At 47.7% G+C, this 17,811-nt stretch overlaps 1 protein-coding gene and 1 pseudogene across 1 annotated transcript; one reads left to right on the forward strand and one right to left on the reverse strand.

Moving 5' to 3' along the window:
* Window positions 1–1,523: 1,523 nt before the first annotated feature.
* On the reverse strand, window positions 1,524–6,032 carry LOC123048265 (serpin-Z2A-like; annotated as a pseudogene).
* A 1,001-nt stretch (window positions 6,033–7,033) lies between these two features.
* Window positions 7,034–8,124, forward strand: LOC123048266 (uncharacterized). Its single transcript, XM_044471401.1, has one exon. The coding sequence runs from the start codon at window positions 7,220–7,222 to the stop codon at window positions 7,817–7,819; it is 600 nt and encodes a 199-aa protein (XP_044327336.1). The 5' UTR covers window positions 7,034–7,219; the 3' UTR covers window positions 7,820–8,124.
* The last annotated feature ends 9,687 nt before the right edge of the window (window positions 8,125–17,811 follow it).

The raw sequence follows: 17,811 nt of genomic DNA on the forward strand, positions 1-17,811 counted from the left end.
ACTGGTTGCGGGAAGCTGCACAACAATTCTTTCGCCTCCAGCCATACAATCAGCACTTCCTAGCATCCTAGGCCAGTCTTTTGCTCCATGGATCTCTTGAAGCTTTGTCATGTCCTTGACATTGGGTGCGCAGATACTGCTCTCCATAAACTCTCATCACAGTTTCAGCAAACACTCTCATGAACTTTATGATTGTATCTTTGGCGACAAACTGTGACGGTTAGGCATGCCGTCACCAACATATGTACCCACATGTAAGGAGCCATGTCACCCATGTCTGAACCCACATGTAAGCAGCCATGTTAGCATCGATTGGGCCCATATGTTAGCATTGTTGGCCGGTCAAGCCTGATGCTGTAGTTACTACTGAGGGCCATCATTGGTGATAAAACCATAGCCGAACCCACATGGAAGCAACCGCGTAAGCATCTGCTGGGCCCATTGTCAGAATCTTTGACGGTCAAACTGACGAACCGATTAATGTTGATGGATTATCGTCAAAATGATCTTAGGTGACAAATTTGCCTATCATACGAGACAATTTCGACCATCAGGAAATGTTGTTTCGTGACGAAAATAGGTTCGTCACCTCAGACATGATCTAGAGAGAGGAACGCTCACGAAGATCTTCCGGTGGCCACCACAATGCACATTGAACCCGCCACCGCAAGTTGGAATGATCACCACAAGTACGAATACCAATGGCAGAGCACATCACCGCTGACTATCACCTTGCCGAATAAGAGCCCTATCCAGGCCCGTCGCCCCACAGGCCGACATGGCCGGAGTTGGAGCACGAAAGCCAGACCACCATCGCCGACGCGTGCCCTCTCCCTCCCTTGGCCTCTTTGGCGGGATCATGTTGTTTCGAACTGGTGATCATAGGGTAAGGTTTTTAGTTGTGTTTTTAGTCCCCAGTTGTCAGTAGTGAGGTGATGGAGCTGTAGTTAGCAGATTTGTTTTTTTTTTCTTTTGCAGATTTGTCTTAGTGCCTCTGTTCTACGAAATGGATGGGGCGCATGTGTTTCTCTAGCTCTAGTTCCGACCGACGAAGGTTGGCCAGTTTCAGTCTCAATCGGGAGAGTGTGAGAGTCGTGTTCCCTGACTCCGTCTAGCCGAGCCAGGTGCGTTATACAAGCCATCTTCAACATTTTCTTATCCGGAGCGGCGATTTTCTATGCAGATTGATGTTGCAAGCATCTTATGGTCTATATCAATGACTAATTCTAGGCGTAACTTTTACAAGCTATTGGGATTAAACAAGTTTACTACGCTAAGAAGGAAACCCAGATGTGACGACGAGTATTGAGTACTACGCACTGTCTATGGATGCAGGAGGAAGAATACTTCGACACCCCCAAAAATTAGTTGTATTTGTATATTTCTATAAAGTTGTTTTTTTTAGAGATTTCTGTAAAGTTGCTATTCTAAGGGTTCATGTTACTATTATATAGCATTTGGCATTTTCAAAGAAAAAAATCCATACATAAACCGAAGGATGCATGTTCGGTCCTCCCTCCCCCTCAATTGATAGTGGGGTCAACAACGTGCCCGCGAACATGATCGCACCCGACACCTCCTCGATGACAAAGAAAGCAAAAGGATGGTCAGCAACAAAGGCCACACGCCGCGACATCGGAGGTAGGGCACTAGTCGTGCTACACGTAATCATCACAGTGGCAGCCGCGGCCTCGGTGCCTTCCTTGTTCACCTCGATGATGGCTCGGTGGATCACTTCCTGTAGGGCCAGCCTCCTCCTTTCCCCCGTCCCGTCCTCGGCCACATCAGACAGGTCGGCCTTCCCCGGCTCTAAAGCCTCCTTGAGCCCCATGTCGCGGAGAATGTCGTTCATAGTCATGTCAAAGCTGACCTTGAATGTAGGCAGCCGGAAGTCGTCGACCTCGACGTCGCTCCTCGGCAGGTGCTTGCACAAAAAGTCAGGGTCGCAAGCGATCTGGTTGGCCAACCAACACAGCCCATCACGCGCGTCGGGGAGGAAGACACACATTGAGTAGATCGGCTGTGGCTGCGACTGCGCGGGCAAGGGGCGGCCTTGCTCGTAGCGCAGCTGGAGCACCTTGAAGCCATTGTGCCACGCGATTCTTTGCCTACCGAAGCCACGCATGAAGGGCGTGTCGATGGCGGTGTTGTCAAGGCGGTGAAACAGATGGCGTTCCTCGTCGAATGGCTTGTTCCACTTGGCCTTGAAGTAGATGGCGTTGGCGAGCACCAGGTCGGTGAGGTGGGACAACGCGTCACGGCCAATCAGGGTGGGGATGAGGTCGTTCGTCAACGCCGCCACCCATGCATTGATCTGCTCCTTTGCCTCCTCCGGCTGCACGTACATAACGATAATCATCATATATCTACATGCAACAGATCAATCATAATAGGCGTACTATTAATTCTGTTGCACATTAAGCAGCTCTTCAACTAGAGAGTGTTGTAAAGTACTACTCCCTCCGTCCCAAATTAAGTGACTCGACTTTGCACTAACTTTACAACGTTAGTACAAAGTTGAGTCATTTATTTTGAGACGGAGGGAGTATAATATGTAATCTCTGGTTTTCTAAGCTGCAATTTGCTCTCGGATGCGTTGCCACTGAATAAATAAAATGCCGAGAGGACCTTCAAAAAATCACACATCTCAGAGTGTGCGAAACCGAACCGAATAAAAAAAACCGAATGCACACACGACACATCGATCACTTCCGGGGTCCGGCCGCTATTCACTGACCTGTTGGTTGAAGTTAACGGGGCGGATGACGGACTCGTACCACTCGGTGGCGACGTCGCGGTAGGCGGGGCGGAGGGGCACGGTGGCGTCGTGCCACACGCCGCACCCGAAGCTGACGCGGTCGGCGAGGGCCTGCCGGGCCAGCGTGCAGACGTGGAAGGTGTGGACGTCCCGCGAAGGCACTCCGAGGACGCCGAGCAGCTCGTCGAGGGTGCGCTCGCGCGCGCCGGTGGCCCACAGCGAGAGCGCCGCGTAGAGGCACAGCGGCGAGAAGACCAGGTTGCCGCTCCTGTCGGCGCCGGCGGCGAGGCGCTTGTTCAGGCGGAGGGTGAAGGCCTGCAGGCTGTCGCGGGCGGCGGCGCGGTGGGCCTCCTGCCTCTGGGCTATGGCGGCGCGCTCGTGCTCGACCTATTGGGCTAGGTCGTCGGCGTGATCGACCTCGGATTTGGGCAACATGCCCAGCCTCTGGGCTATGGCGGCGTGATCGTCCTCGGCCCCCGGGCAGAGCCATCGTGCTAGCATCGTGAGGCAGCGGCTAGGGAACTCCTTGACATGTTCCATCTTGTCCTCCGTTGACGTTTCTTGTGTTTTGATCCAGTCATGCAGTAGCACTACTCCGGTTTATAACCAGCTGACAGCATTTGCCTTGGACGTTCACACGGGGATTAATGAAGGCAGCTTTGCTTCACACGGAATGACCGAGCAGCGTTCGCACATGATAGCTTTATTCCAACGAACTGCCTCTCATCTCCACCATCATTTCCTTGTCTCACCCACCTGTCATAACTCATAACTTGTCGTGCATTCTTATAACGGACTTTTTTCGCCGCCTCTAATATTCTACTCCCTCGACCCGAAATTACTTGACGCTGAAATAGATATATCTAGACCTGAAATACGTCTAGATACATCTATTTAAGCGTACCACACCGTGAAGGTGCTTCAAGTGTCTCACTGACTTCTCGTATCATTGTACTGTTCATTATTTGTAGAATCTTGAACATGGCAGATGCACAAGGGTTGTTTTGGCTCTGCGGAGCATATGCTCCTGAATGAAAAGTAAATTCAAAATAAAGAGTAGAAATATTCTAAAATTCTGATTTTGTGTGTGTGGATGTTGATGTAAGTCTAACAACCGTGCTTTACAATTTTCATGTGAAACAGGATAGTAGTGGTTCGTTGGTGAAAAAATAAAATTAACTGTAAGATTTGGAGGTAACATCGGCATTCGATTTGTTTTTCTCACACGGGTCAAATAGCTTAAGTTTTTCCACTAAAAAATTGCAGGGGTCATTTGAATGTGACAATGAACACATCTAATTTTTCAAAAAAGAAAAAATGACGTTTGTAAAAAATATTTTTGGTGGGCAGGAGCATAAGCTCCCAAGAGCCGAATCGGATTTTTGGCAGATGCATGCCCTATATCATAAATAGCACCAACTTATTTATCATTTTACCTTTTTCTTTTCTTGGAGGACAATAGTTAGTCAATCATTGCAGATGCAGCTCTATACTTTGTGTACTAGTTATATTACACTGGTTTGGCTCTCTGTAACCAAGGACCTATTTATGCTAAGCACATGTGGACCTTTTTATGCTACACATCTGAAAATGCTAATTTAATTAGAACAAATCCAGGTGGGAACTAAGAATATACCCCCATAATTAAGCAAATGATCTTGTTCTTGACCTTGGAGATAACCTGTATCACTGTCAAAATATTCGGGGTGGATCACCTCGTGGCCTTTAACCATGAATCATGACCAAGAGTCATCATCAACATCAAGGGAGTCGAAGAAAGACTTCCACGGTTTAAATGAAATCAGCGCAATTCCGGCAACGCCATCATCTTCGCTCTCTCGGAGTTAGAGTAAGATCTTGAATCAGAGTCCAAGTTGGATTCAGAGTAGGATACCAACACTAGTGCTGTCAAGTCCATCGAACACGGTTAAAACCCTTTTTCGCACACGCAGATGCGAACCGTCTTGTAATGTTGTGCAATAGGGGGAGGTGCATGGCACACACTACAGGATAACCTTGTGCGGTAAGCTGCGAGGACGCACACATTTTGGCAAGAAAAAAAGAACAATCGTATGTGATGCCAGAACCTATCGCACACGTGATTCCCGAGGTAAGAGTTTGAGATTCATACAACGTCCCCAATGTTGTATGAATCTGATAGAAGAGTTCATCGATTCAAAAAAATGTCCAGAAACTTGAAAAAAGTTCGTCAATTTGAAGAAAATGTTCATGAATTTGAGAGTTCAGATTTTAAAAAAAATTCAGGAATTTTAAAAGAGTTCATATTTTTTATTTTTCGTGATTATAAGAAAAACGTTCATGTCACTGAGTAAAGACACCGCAAGACTGAACCCACTACTATGCACCACTCCCTCTGAAGATGTAATCATCTAATTGGCCAAAGAAGACTCATAGATTGGGAAACATACATAGCTATAAAATCACACATAAGTATATCTCAAAAAGATTCAAATACTTTCAATCAATAATCTGATCATAAACCCGCAATTCATTGGATCCCAACAAATGCACCGCAAAAGTTTACTTTGAATAGATCTCATATGAGATCATTGTATTGAAGAGAGAGAGAGAGAGAGAGAGAGAGAGAGAGAGAGAGAGAAAGCCATCTAGCTATTGCTATGGACCCGTAGGTCCGGTGGGAACTACTCACACATAATCAAGGAGGCAACAAAATCGATGAAGATTGCCTCGCCAATGGTTTCCCCCTCCGGCAGAGCACCGACGTAGTCTAGATGGGATCACAGAAGAACAGAGGCTTGCGACGGCGGAAGAATTGTTTCGGCTCTTGATCCGAGGGTTTCGAATATTTGTGAATTTATAGGTATGCAATTAGGGCAAATAGAGCCACAATGGGTGCGTGCCACCTAAGCCTGTGGGCCCCTCGGTCATTGTCTGGTGCCTCTCCGAAGCTTCTAGGGTCTCCCTTGATCCAGAAAAAATCATCATAAAGTTACATCGTGTTTGGACTTTGTTTTGTATGGTTTCTCCGCGAAACAAAGAAATAGGCAAAAAACAGGAACTGACATTGGTCACTAAGTAAATAGATCAGCCGACAAAAATGATATGAAATAGCATATAAAGCATATACGATTGATAATATAATATCATGAAACAATAAAAATTATACATACATTGGAGACGTATCAGATGCCGTCAACCTCCTGCCTGCCAGCCGGCAGCAATGGCGGCCATCTCCTTCTTTCTGCTCCAGCGACAGTCTGTCCCAAAGAGCTTTGGAGCGCGAGAAGGCCATTATGGGAGTGATGCGGTGAGGATAAATCGACCGAAGGAGGATGACTGCAGCTACGGCCGGGGCTACAGTTTATATAGCGGATGAATGGCAATGGTGGGGGGCAGACGGGCGAACGGGTGGCGTCGGAGTAGGTTCCCAGACAACCGCGTATCATTAATGTGGACGACAGACGGACTGTCGGACGGCCGTGGTGTCGTTTAAACGCGGAGCAGTCACGTGCATCGGGAAGCAGCGTGGGCGGCGCACCGCTTCAATGCTAGCTCCAATGAGAGGCCGCGTCCACTCTAGCCGGTCATGAATGTGGTGCTGACACTCTGGAGAGATGCTCACCGTTTAGGGCGGGAAGCGCGCTCGGGCGAGTGAGGTGATTGGGGTGGCCAGGGCGGTCAGGAGCGGGCACGCTTGTAAAGCCCCTTGGTTCATCTCCGGCTATGAAAAAAATACATTTGAATCGTTCGGCGGATCGATACAGGTCCGCGTTAGATGACAGGACACGTCTAGACCACGCGGTCGGAACGTATGCACGCGGTTTAAAGTACGTTGAAGATGCCTTAGCAAAGAATGCTACAGGGTGAGGCGTGTCTGGACTCCGGAGCAATCATGCATGCAGGAACAATCCTCTGGAGTTGAGGACAAGCAGCTAGCTAGCTAGCTGGAGCTACTAGTGCTGGGTGGGTAGAACGCCGCTATCAACTCGACTCGATTGGATGTCCGCTCGTGCATGCGTGCTGGTCTAAATCGATCGTTTGCGCCTTTCAGGTTTGCCCAAAGCGAGGCATGATGATCACCCACCAGTAGTAGCAGTTGCACGTTCTGTGGAGCTTAAATAAGTGTATTATACTAGGTGTAGTGGCATTTCCGTTCAATTTACGCAAGATGTGCGACCCTCAAAAGTAGAGGCAGCAATTGGCAGTGTTAATTCAATGTAATGTACTCACTCACAATGAACTATATAGTTGATTAATTAATTCAGAGTAGTTGAACCACCCATGATCTGAAGAGGCTTGTCCAGCTCACTCACTCACTCACTCCCACACTCGTACGCGCACCGCTACAGCTAGTCTCTCTCACCTCATCTTCTACACGCGCCCACTGTATAGCTAGGCAGATAGCAGGACCTGGGGAACAGCTAGCTAAGCTAAGCACCGGCGGCGTGCCGGAAGGAGAAGAGAAGCATATCGGAGGAGATGCCGACGGTGCGGCGGCGGAACCCGGACGTGCACGTGAAGGCGCTGGAGGGCATCGTGTCGGCCAACACGTTCCTCACGGTGGCCGTCTTCATCGGCATCACGGGGACCATCACGGCCTCCTCCACCGTGCCGACCAACTGCGTCGCCGGGGACGACATCGCCCGCAACTTCTTCCTCTTCGAGATCCTCTCCTTCGGCTTCTACCTGCTGTCCAGCCTGGTGGCGCAGGGCATGAAGCTGTCCGTCACGCTGCTGGCCGCCGGCGACGACTTCTACGGCGACGGCGAGCAGAAGCCGGTCATGACCGACGACTGCGAGGAGATGCCGGCGTGGCGCGCGGCGGCTCCCCGGGAGCGGCGCCGCGCCGTGCTGCGGTACGCGCGGCCCATGATGCTGCTGGCCGCCGCGTGCTCCATCATGGGCACCTTCTTCCTGCTGCTCTCCATGATCGACGCCATCCAGCTCAAGTTCGGGATCCTGTCCTGCAACATCCCGCTCGCCGTCGGCGCCACCTTCGCGCTCTCCGTGCTCGCCGTCTCCGGCCTGCTCTTCTACGGGTACACCGTCGGATACGCGCTCTACAACTACCTGCCGTGACCGCGACCGCTCACCCGCTTGCCCACCCACCTAACTCTTCTCTGCCTTTGTTTACAGTCTCCTTTTTTCACTTTTACAGTGCGCGATTGATATATGTTCTGGGATTAATTTTCTCTTAGTGTAAGAAGTAGTACAGTACATATTTTATTGAAAGGAATGGTACGGTATTCGTTTCGAGAAAGTAAGGAGTGCATTTGAAGAAATGTGTTGCATCGAGATCCATGAGATTATTAGTTATGCAGGCAGGTGCATCGGGTGTAATCTTGGCATCTTGCAGTTCCTTCCAAAATGATCGACCGTTCAAAGTTTTTTTTTTTTTGCTTTTTAGCAAAAAGATACCAAATGCCCGTAACTCAAATAATCATGAGCCAACAAACCAGTAGGTCTATGTTCTTTATTTCAACATGACATCCCATCTTGTTGCCATTTGTCATGACATCCCATCTTGTTGCCATTTGTCTGTCGTCGCATTCTCGCATACGATGATCATTTTTTTCAGAAAAGGAGGAGGACCCCCGGCCTCTGCATCTGGGCGATGCATGCGACCACTTTATTAATTATTCTCATAAGACCTTACAAAGTCATACAACACTAAGACTAAAGCCACTGTCTAAGCAGTCGCTACTCCTATCCAATTGATGTAGGGGCGCTGATAGCCTGAGCCTAATACCAAACAGACATCGCAGCCAAACCTAAACATCTAAGACCTGAGGTCCCAACCAGGACGCCTGCCGGGTATGGGGCACCTACCAGTCCGGCGCACTCCTCAACCAGGACGTCTGCCGGGTATGAGGCCGCCACAGCCACCTGCCACCAATCCATCTTCAGAGCTGTACTGTTGCATCTACCGTGCCAGGTCTCTCTGCCATCGACGCCACCACGACGCCAGACAGCGTCGTCCTCCTGCGTGAGTCCATCCTCGCACATCGAACTTTGAATCTGCACTGCGCCACGCCATCGAGATCCGTCGCCATCAATGTGTAGGATGAAGCACCACTCCACCAAAGATGTCGTCCGCTGGTCCCGCGAAGCCGAGTGCACCTCCAAGAATGCTGCCCCCAAGGGGGTAACGACACATGCTTGCCGCCAACATCCGATCAGCTGATCTAGGGTTTCCCCCGGAGGTAGTGAGTGGAGTTGGGAGCTTCACCTCGATGATGCCTTCATGAAGGAAACGATGATAGGGGCATCGTCATCACCGGCTCCGGCAATCGACCGAAAACCAGGTTTTCACCCGGATCCGTCCCAAGAAATTCACTCGACAACCTGTGCACCGTCTCGACCGTCTTCAAAGCCCCAGATCCAGCCGCCTAGATCTGGCGACCAACCACAACAACAGTGCCACCGTAAGAGCCCTGGCGCACCGGCCACTGCCTGAGTGTGCCACCACTGGAGCCTAGGAGGAGGGCTCCCACCCCGCCTCGCCAAGCCGCGAGAGCCGCCGAGATGGATCCCGCGCGCTCGTCACCGTCTCTGATCCGAACCAATCCATAGCAGATCGCAGTCACAGATCCGCCTTGGACAGGGATTGCACCACGCCATGCCGCCGCGGGAGGCCGTAGCTTCACCAACCGCCACCCTCCAGGGCCGCCGCCCCGGGATCCAGACAGAACATCGCCGCTGCCACCGGCCATGTTCCGCCGCCGCCATGACCAAGCACGCCCACCTAGCAGCCGGCACCACCAGATCTTCCACGAAGCCCGCCGCTCCGCCGCCTCCTCCCATCACCACGCCGCCAAGGCGGCGTCGGTGGACTCAGATCCGCGCCGCCGCGAAGACGGCTCAGATCGGGGAGGAGGGCCCCTGCGCCCCGGGTGACCCGCCTCACCCAAAGGAACGCAGGAGGGAAGGGGGCCTCTGCCGCCGCCGTCAGCCGCCCGGGGCTTTGCCCGACGACCTCCTCCAACGGCGGCGGAGGGGAGGGGAGGGAGAGGTTGGGAGCCCGGCGGCGGATGGGGGTAGGATTCCGCCCGAGCCGCCCTAGCGAGGGGCGACACAGGGGATGGGGGACGGTTGGACTAGTGTTTACAGAACCACAACGCGCTTGAATGTGGTCAATCGTAAGCCGTCTCTGTCGTGGCATAGGATGAGATTTTTCTCTTGCTACATTTATTTTGTCTCCAAATTGTTTTTCCGCTATTGATTAAGGTTGCACTCTAATAGCGTTTTAAAAATGGCTAAGAGGTACAACTGTGGGTTAATTAGTATAAAATACATGGTGTTTTCTGTACAAACATAAAAAAATGATTCAAAGTAGACAACCGATCAGGCTTTGGGCCTTCTTCTTTTTATAAGGCTGCACCCAGGACCTACCGAAAAACATATATGTATAAGAGCTTGTTTGAATTTCCACGCCCCAGGCCTGGGCCCGGGGTGCCCGGGGCCTAGTTCTGCCCCTGGGGGTGAGGTCTCAGTCGACGGATCCGCAGTTGTCAGACTCAGCTCCACTGCCCGCCATGCCGGAAGTGGCCGGACATCAACGGGAGAGGAGTATGGCGGAGCAGACTGAGACGGTACAAATAAGGACGGGATATTAGTGGGGTCGGGGTATGCGGCTGACGGGCCCGGGCGTGTCCGGGAAGTCCCAAGTCCTCCCCACATATGGGTTGTGTTTGGGGGGTGCCGGACAGTGTGGACATCTCGATTGGCTTCGAGGGGTCTGGTTGGGTAGCCTTTTATTTTGTCTAGGCGCTGTCCGGGCTGTCTGCTAGACATTTAGGTGGAAATGGAAGATCTCAAGATCCGATTGCAGAAAAAAAGAAAGTTGTTTGGATTTACAATTTGTGTAAATTGATTTTGTGGAAGAATAAACGGATGGAGGAGAAAGAAAGCTACAGGAAGGAGAAAGAGGAACGGCCGTAGGATCTTTAATCTAATGGCCCGATAAATTAACTTATTCAAAATAATTTCCAGAGAGCTCACATATGGTTGATCCCTATTTTTTGAAGGAAAGTAATGAATGAACGCTAGAGATGCTTTTTCTTTAACACGATACAAACACAAGCGCTTATACATACGCGCACACATTTATCTCTATGAACGCACACACGCATACCCTACCTTATGAGCACCTTCGAGAGACTGAACCGGCATATCATCTTAAGATTTACGAAGTCACCGTAGGCGTCTCGTCGTCGACGGAAACGACTCCTTTCACTGAAAGAGCATCGCTGGAAATTCTGAAATAAATTCAGAAATAATGCGAGAATCAAGACTTGAACCCTGATGGGCTGGGGATATCACTGTCTCTCTAACCATCCAACCACAGCTAAATAAAAACCTTTACTTATTCGCAAAAACAAAATGAAAACCTTATTCGCAAAAAAAAAAAACAAAATGAAAACCTCGACAAACATTGATTGCCCGCGAGGAGCTGTTTCCTTCTAGTCGTAGCCTCGTAGGGTCGGGCCGGGGTCGAATGCGGCTGGGCGGGGCTGAAGTGGGGCGGACACCACACGCGAGTCCATCAGCTCGACGGTGCGCGCGAGCTTGACGCAGCGGGGCGCCTTGTATTGGTTGATGGACGCTCCCCGGGAGACGGCGTCATCCATGAGCGACAAACGACGAACACGAAAGCCGTTAAAAATATAATCAACCAGAAAATTTTCTCCTTCTAGATCATCTCGTAGTTTCATGTAGGTCTTGTCACTGCCTGAAATGACGGAAGCATATTTCTTTTGTTGGCAATGAAAAAACCTGTTGTATAGAAATAAAAAATAACATGAGATCATTTCATGCGGTTACGCACAGTCGATGTGTATGCAACTGCAGTTACACGGACCGGTGGAGATACAACTGCACATGACAAGTGGACATGCAACTACTGTTGTGTGATACTACACTTTTAAAAAAGACAAAAGTTAAAAATTAAAAAATCAATGCACGTTATAGTAATCAATAAACGGAGTATAATTGTACATACATTTGGAAACTACCAAAAAAACCAGGACATGACAGGAAATTTTTTAAGAACCCCAAATATAAAAATATCACAGATAAGTCCCCTGGGGTGCCTGCAAACAACCAGATTTGAAACCGCCTTCAACCACCAGCGACGCCGAGACACACACTGGAGGAAGAGATGGAACACCAACAAACCAAAAATCCAGGCCAGCGACATAGCGGCCATGCACTATAGTTGGGTAAGACAAGCTGCCATGCAGTTGGGTGCGGAGTTATGCGCAGCGTGAGAAAAGACAAACGTAAAATCTAAAAAAAAAACTTAAATCAATTGAAGGTAAAAAGAAAAAGAAGAAAAATTGTAATATACACATAAAATTAAACGGAAATTAAACGGTGTAGGAATTGAATAAGACTTTGTCAATTCTCATCTAGATGAGAATTAGAAGGTTCAGATTGAAATATAAAGTTTTCTATTGTACAACAGGTTTTGATTTACTCCACGACATCGGTGTGCGTACCAAATTAAACAATCCGAAAGGGGGAAAATACCTTAGTATTGTAATACTCTAATAATATAATACTACAGAATAAGTGATAGAGGATTTATACTGAGAATTATACGCTGCATAAGGTTCATCTCCAGATAATGTAGCACTATCTTTTGATAGACGGAAAGAAAGAGGTAAACTGCCCAGTTCTCCCGAATGAAGTGCCGGGTATATATTGGTCCATCAAATTTAGGACTGGATATTTAATTTTACATGTCTTTTATTTCTGAATGTGACTTGCACTGTTCCAAAACGGTTTTGTCTGATGTAGCACCGAAAAATGAATCAAACGGCCACGGCGATGAATTCTGTACCATAATTCATAGTATATTTTATCAAGTTTTGCAATTTTGGATTGCTAGCCCATGTTGATGGACCGGTAACATGCTGACTAGAGCAAACAGAAGAAGATACCTGACTTCGACGTCTGGATTCGCAGCCGCAGGCCTCAAGTCAAACAAGCACTGGTAGAAAAAAGCCCTTTAGTCCCGGTGCGTAAAGGCCTTTAGTCCCTGCTGTGCAACCGGGACTAAATATGCGCGACTAAAGACCCCCCCTTTAGTCGCGCCTCTTACGAACCGCGACTAAAGGCTTTAGTCCCGGTTCTCGTGGCTGACCGGGACTAAAGGCCCGTCCACGTGGCCGCCAGGGGTCCGTCGGGGCGGAGGACCTTTAGTCCCGGTTCTCGTGGCTAACCGGGACTAAAGGCCTCGTCCGCAGGTTTAGGGTTTTAGCCCCCTAAACCTGATTTCTTTTTAATTTGTAGTGTTTTATTTCTTTTATATTTTATTTTGTGTTTTGTTTTAATTTTGATGAAGTTTCAGTACACATATTCTACGATACTATATACATGCATATGAAATTTCAAACAAGAAGAATTCAAGAGGAATATATAATATATATTCAATCCCGGGTGACCATATACAACTTCAAACAAGTTTCCATGCACAATTAGGATGGAGGACCATATACAACTTCGAACAAGTTTCAATCTCGGGTATGCATATAAATGTCTGCGTCCTCGGTATAGTGTTCTCCTTTAGGATTGATGACTTCCCTCAAGAAAAATCCTGCTAATTCATCTTGAATTGGTCGGAAGCGAGCTTCTGGACTAAGCCTCCTCCGCAAGTTATCCGTTGCCTTCCGCACGCTATCCGATGCCTTCCGCTCAGAGGTTAGTCTCCGGATGTTCTCACAAACATAGTATCCACATAGATTGGTCCCCGGTGGCTGCTTATCCACATTAACTAACCTTCTAAAATCTAGCTCATGTTTGAATTCACCGACAATTTCTTCTGAGAACCGTCTCCAAACCCTACAGGGCAAAGAAAATTAAATAAACAAGGGAGTTATTAGTTACTTGATATTAGGAAATGAACGAAAGAGACCGATCGATATAGAGCTCAAATGATTGAAAATAATTACTTTTGCAGCATTTTTCTCATGTCGGCCCAACGCTTTGGATCCGAATCCATAGAGTCCATGATTAGAACTCTGGAGGTGTGAAGTTCAATATTTAGCAGAATCCAGTTGAACCTGCGGACACGTTACATGCACGGTCATGCATAACTCATCGATTAGACATACCATGCATGGAGTAAACAAAAGAGAATGGGCACAAGAGAGAAATACTCACCCAAAATGGTAAGGAAATAGAATATGACTTTTGAGTTGATGCTTTCTAAGAAACTTGTACAAGTCTTTCTCCACGTCTTCGGGGTGATATTGTAACACATGTCCATTAACGATATGTGGGTCAATGAACCCAACATCATGGATGTTTCTTATTTTGCATTCCCAAATCTTCAATCTGCATAATAGCGTACGCAACAATATAGTTAGGACAATATATATATATATATATATATATATATATATATATATATATATATATATATATATATATATATATATATATATATATATATATATATATATATATAGTGCAGGCAATGAAGAACGAGATGAGGTAGAAATAAATCACTTACAGAACGTAGCAACTCAGCATAGATTTGTCGAGGTCGCGCAGATTAAACAACTGGAACAATTCACTCATATGAACTTGTACAGAGTACCGTTTGGTGTGATGCTCCTCTGTAACATCCGCATAAATATATTCTTTGTCGGCCCATGTTATGAATTGCTTGTACCAACGTAGCAGATTTCGCATTTGTGGCGGTAGACTCTTCTCCCGCGCAGGCTCGACGAGAGGCCCATTCCGCACATATTGTAATGCTATCTCACATACTGGCGCATCCTCAAGGCCTAAGAAGGCACGAAGAGTCAAACCCATCTCGGACGCTTGTTTCATGGCACTCGCTACAGTCAATCCAAGTGCTGCCGCAGCTGCTATGATCTCGGGGTCCTCTTCCGGACCGGCTTACACTATGAGCGGGGGGATCGATTGTTTCTTCTGCATCCCGAGCTGGTCAACTTGTTTCCCGCTTTTTTTACTTTCTTCTTTCTCCTCCTTCAATATTTTTTCTTGCCTACGAAGTTCATGTCCATAGTCGTCAGGCATATTCAGCTCGGCTTGGGACGGTGTCGTCAAAAAATCCTTAGCCCACTTCTTTTGCTTCTCAGTGAATACTTGCTTGGGCTCAGGCTCTTTTATCGCCTTCATATCCGCCTTCCATTTCTCATAATCAGCAGACGCGGCCAATTTGGTTTCAGCTTCACTAAGTTCCCCAGGCCTTGGGAGGAGAGGCTTCAGTGATGGCTCCGGTACCCTTGTGGTCTTAGGTACATAAGGGTCCGGGTTAATAGTCCAGGAGCGGGTTTCCTTGCTGTCCGCCTGCTTCTGCTTCTTCGCCGGAGGTGGATTGGGGGGCGTCGTACCCGCCGGAGGAGGATTGGGGGGCGTCGTACCCGCCGGAGGTTGTGGATTGGGGGACGGCGTCGAATGGCGTGAAGGAGGTGTAGGTGAACCACCACGACTACCACCACCGCCACCACCGCCACCACCACCACCATCGGAGGGGGGTGGACTTGCTAGCCTTGGCGCGTCGCCTGGAAACACTATGTACTTTTTTTCCATAGAATGATCTGGCGCTTGACATCTCCAAGTCTTCTCTCCCCTTCGGGTGTAGGTTTGTCAATCTCCAGGTCCTCAAACCCTTGGACTATGTCTTCCACCGTGACACGAGCATAGCCATATGCAATGGGGTTGTTGTGGTGGAGTGCTCCAGGTGTACAGGGTAAAGCACTGCCGCTAGCTACCTTCGTGGAAACGTTCCCCACGGGATAATGCAGATCACATTCTTTCATCTCCTTTACATCATCCACGGGGTAGTGAGGCTCCGGTGCACGAATCTCGATCATCGGTGCACTAGCACCAGGCGGGGCATCCGTGGAAGCCACGCTGCTTCTCCGCTGCTGGCTTCCGCGATCCGCTTCATGATCTTCATGCGGCCCTGCAGCCGATTTTTCTTTTACTAGTTCATGCACGGTCTGCTTCAACTCATGGAGTTCCGATGCAAACTTCGTCATAAGATCTGCATCCCGGTCCGTCTTTCTCTTACGGCTTCTGTAACAGTACGGGTCATTGTCCTGGGAAAACCCTACTTTCCACGGAACTTTGCCTTTGCCTCATACACGTCCTCCGTGTTCATCATTCCCGAGGGCTGTTGTCAGTGCGTCTTTCTCTCTGTTGAACTTGATCAAGCCCTCTTGAGCTTGGGTCATTGCGTCAATAAGGGCTTGGGTGGGAGCAAACTATCTCTGCCGGTGAACACACACCCCTGTCTCCGGGTCTAGCGATCCCCCATGCCCGTACCACCAGCTTTTGGCCCTTGGGTCCCATCCCTCTGTACCTAGAGGGATTCCTCGCACCCTCAGGTCCTCCTCCATCTTCTGCCACCTAGGCTCCGAAAGGCGGTATCCTCCTGGCCCCATAATATGATGGAACTTTTTCTTACTCGCATTATCCTTATTTTTTTCGATATTTCCTTGAAATGCTCCGATTGCTTTTGCCTCACAAATTCTGGCCAATCATCTTTCAGTTTCTCATGTTGTCCATTGAAATCCGGAGTCTTGCCCTTGTTGACATAGTCACGGGTTAAATTTTTCTTGAAGTTCTGGAATGCTTCGCCCATCTTCTGAAGAGCGAACTCTTTAACTAGCCTCCTCCTCTGACGTCCACCCGGAACCGCGTTACCGAATTCATCGACTTTGTTGTATTCCGGAGGTAGAATGAAATGTTCCATAAGCTTTCTCCAGCAATCCTTTTTCGTTCTCTTGTCGACAAAACTGAAACCAAGACGTGCCTTCTTTGGCTCCTTCCATTCCTGGACGGTGGTCGGGACGTTGTCTCTAACAACGACTCCGCATTGGTTGATAAACTTTGAGGTGTGCTGTAGGGGCTTGCCGGTTTCACTGACAAACTCAATGGCATATGTTTCTCCTGTTTTCATCGCCTTGGATTTGCCACGCTTTGTCGTACTCGATCCGGAGGGCTAAAAAAAGAAAGAGAGTCGCGCGCGTTAATACATATGTATTCACATTTCAGTAAGTTTGTATCACGAGAGGCTCAATGTATATATATACCTCGCCGGAGGTGGTTGCTACTTGCAATTCGAGATCGTCGTTTGTTGACGGTTGACCTCCGTCGACAATGTCCGTTCCTTCACCTTCTTGATCATCGACAATCTCTGTTCCACCGTCAAGGTTCAGAAAAGAAGAGACTACATCCTCTTCTTGCTCATATTCTGAGCCCGGCACATAAGGAATCTCGTTGTTGATGATGCCCATTAAATAACGTTCAGCCTCCGGATCCCTAAGCGGCTCGGCTCTATCGTCCGCCATATGTCACTCCTGCATGTAGTAAAAATTCTTTAAGTATAAAGGAATTAAAAAATAAGATTAAGGGGACATAGAGGAGGAGGAATTAAAAAATAAGATTATTGAGCACTGCCAAGTATTTTGTTTTTCCTTTTCTTTTTTCCTTTTCTTCTTCCTTTTCTTCTTCCTTTTCTTCTTCCTTTTCTTATTTTGTTTTTCCTTTTCTTCTGTTTTGGTTTCTTTTGCATTGGTTTCTTTTGTTTTGTTTTCTTTGTTTTTCTTTTTGGTTTTCATTTGGTTTTCTTCTTCCTTTTTTCTTCTTTTTTTCTTCTTCCTTTTTCTTTCTTCTTTCTTTTGGTTTTCATTTGGTTTTCATTTTTTTCTTCTTCCTTTTCTTTCTTCTTTTTTCTTCTTCCTTTTCTTTCTTCTTTCTTTTTTCTTCTTCCTTTTTCTTCTTCCTTTTTTCTTCTTCCTTTTTTCTTCTTCCTTTTTTTTCTTGTTCCTTTTTTTCTTCTTTCTTTTGGTTTTCATTTGGTTTTCTTTCTTCTTTCTTTTTGGTTTTCATTTGGTTTCTTTGTTTTCTTTCCTTTTTTTCTTCTTCCTTTTTTTCTTCTTTCTTTTGGTTTTCATTTGGTTTCTTTCTTCTTTCTTTTTGGTTTTTCATTTGGTCTCTTTTGTTTTCTTTCCTTTTTTTCTTCTCCTTTTTCTTTCTTCCTCCTTTTTTCTTTCTTCTTTTTTCTTCTTCCTTTTCTTCTTCTTTCT

Source organism: Triticum aestivum, chromosome 2D, assembly GCF_018294505.1.
Source record: "Triticum aestivum cultivar Chinese Spring chromosome 2D, IWGSC CS RefSeq v2.1, whole genome shotgun sequence".
Lineage (NCBI taxonomy): Eukaryota > Viridiplantae > Streptophyta > Magnoliopsida > Poales > Poaceae > Triticum > Triticum aestivum.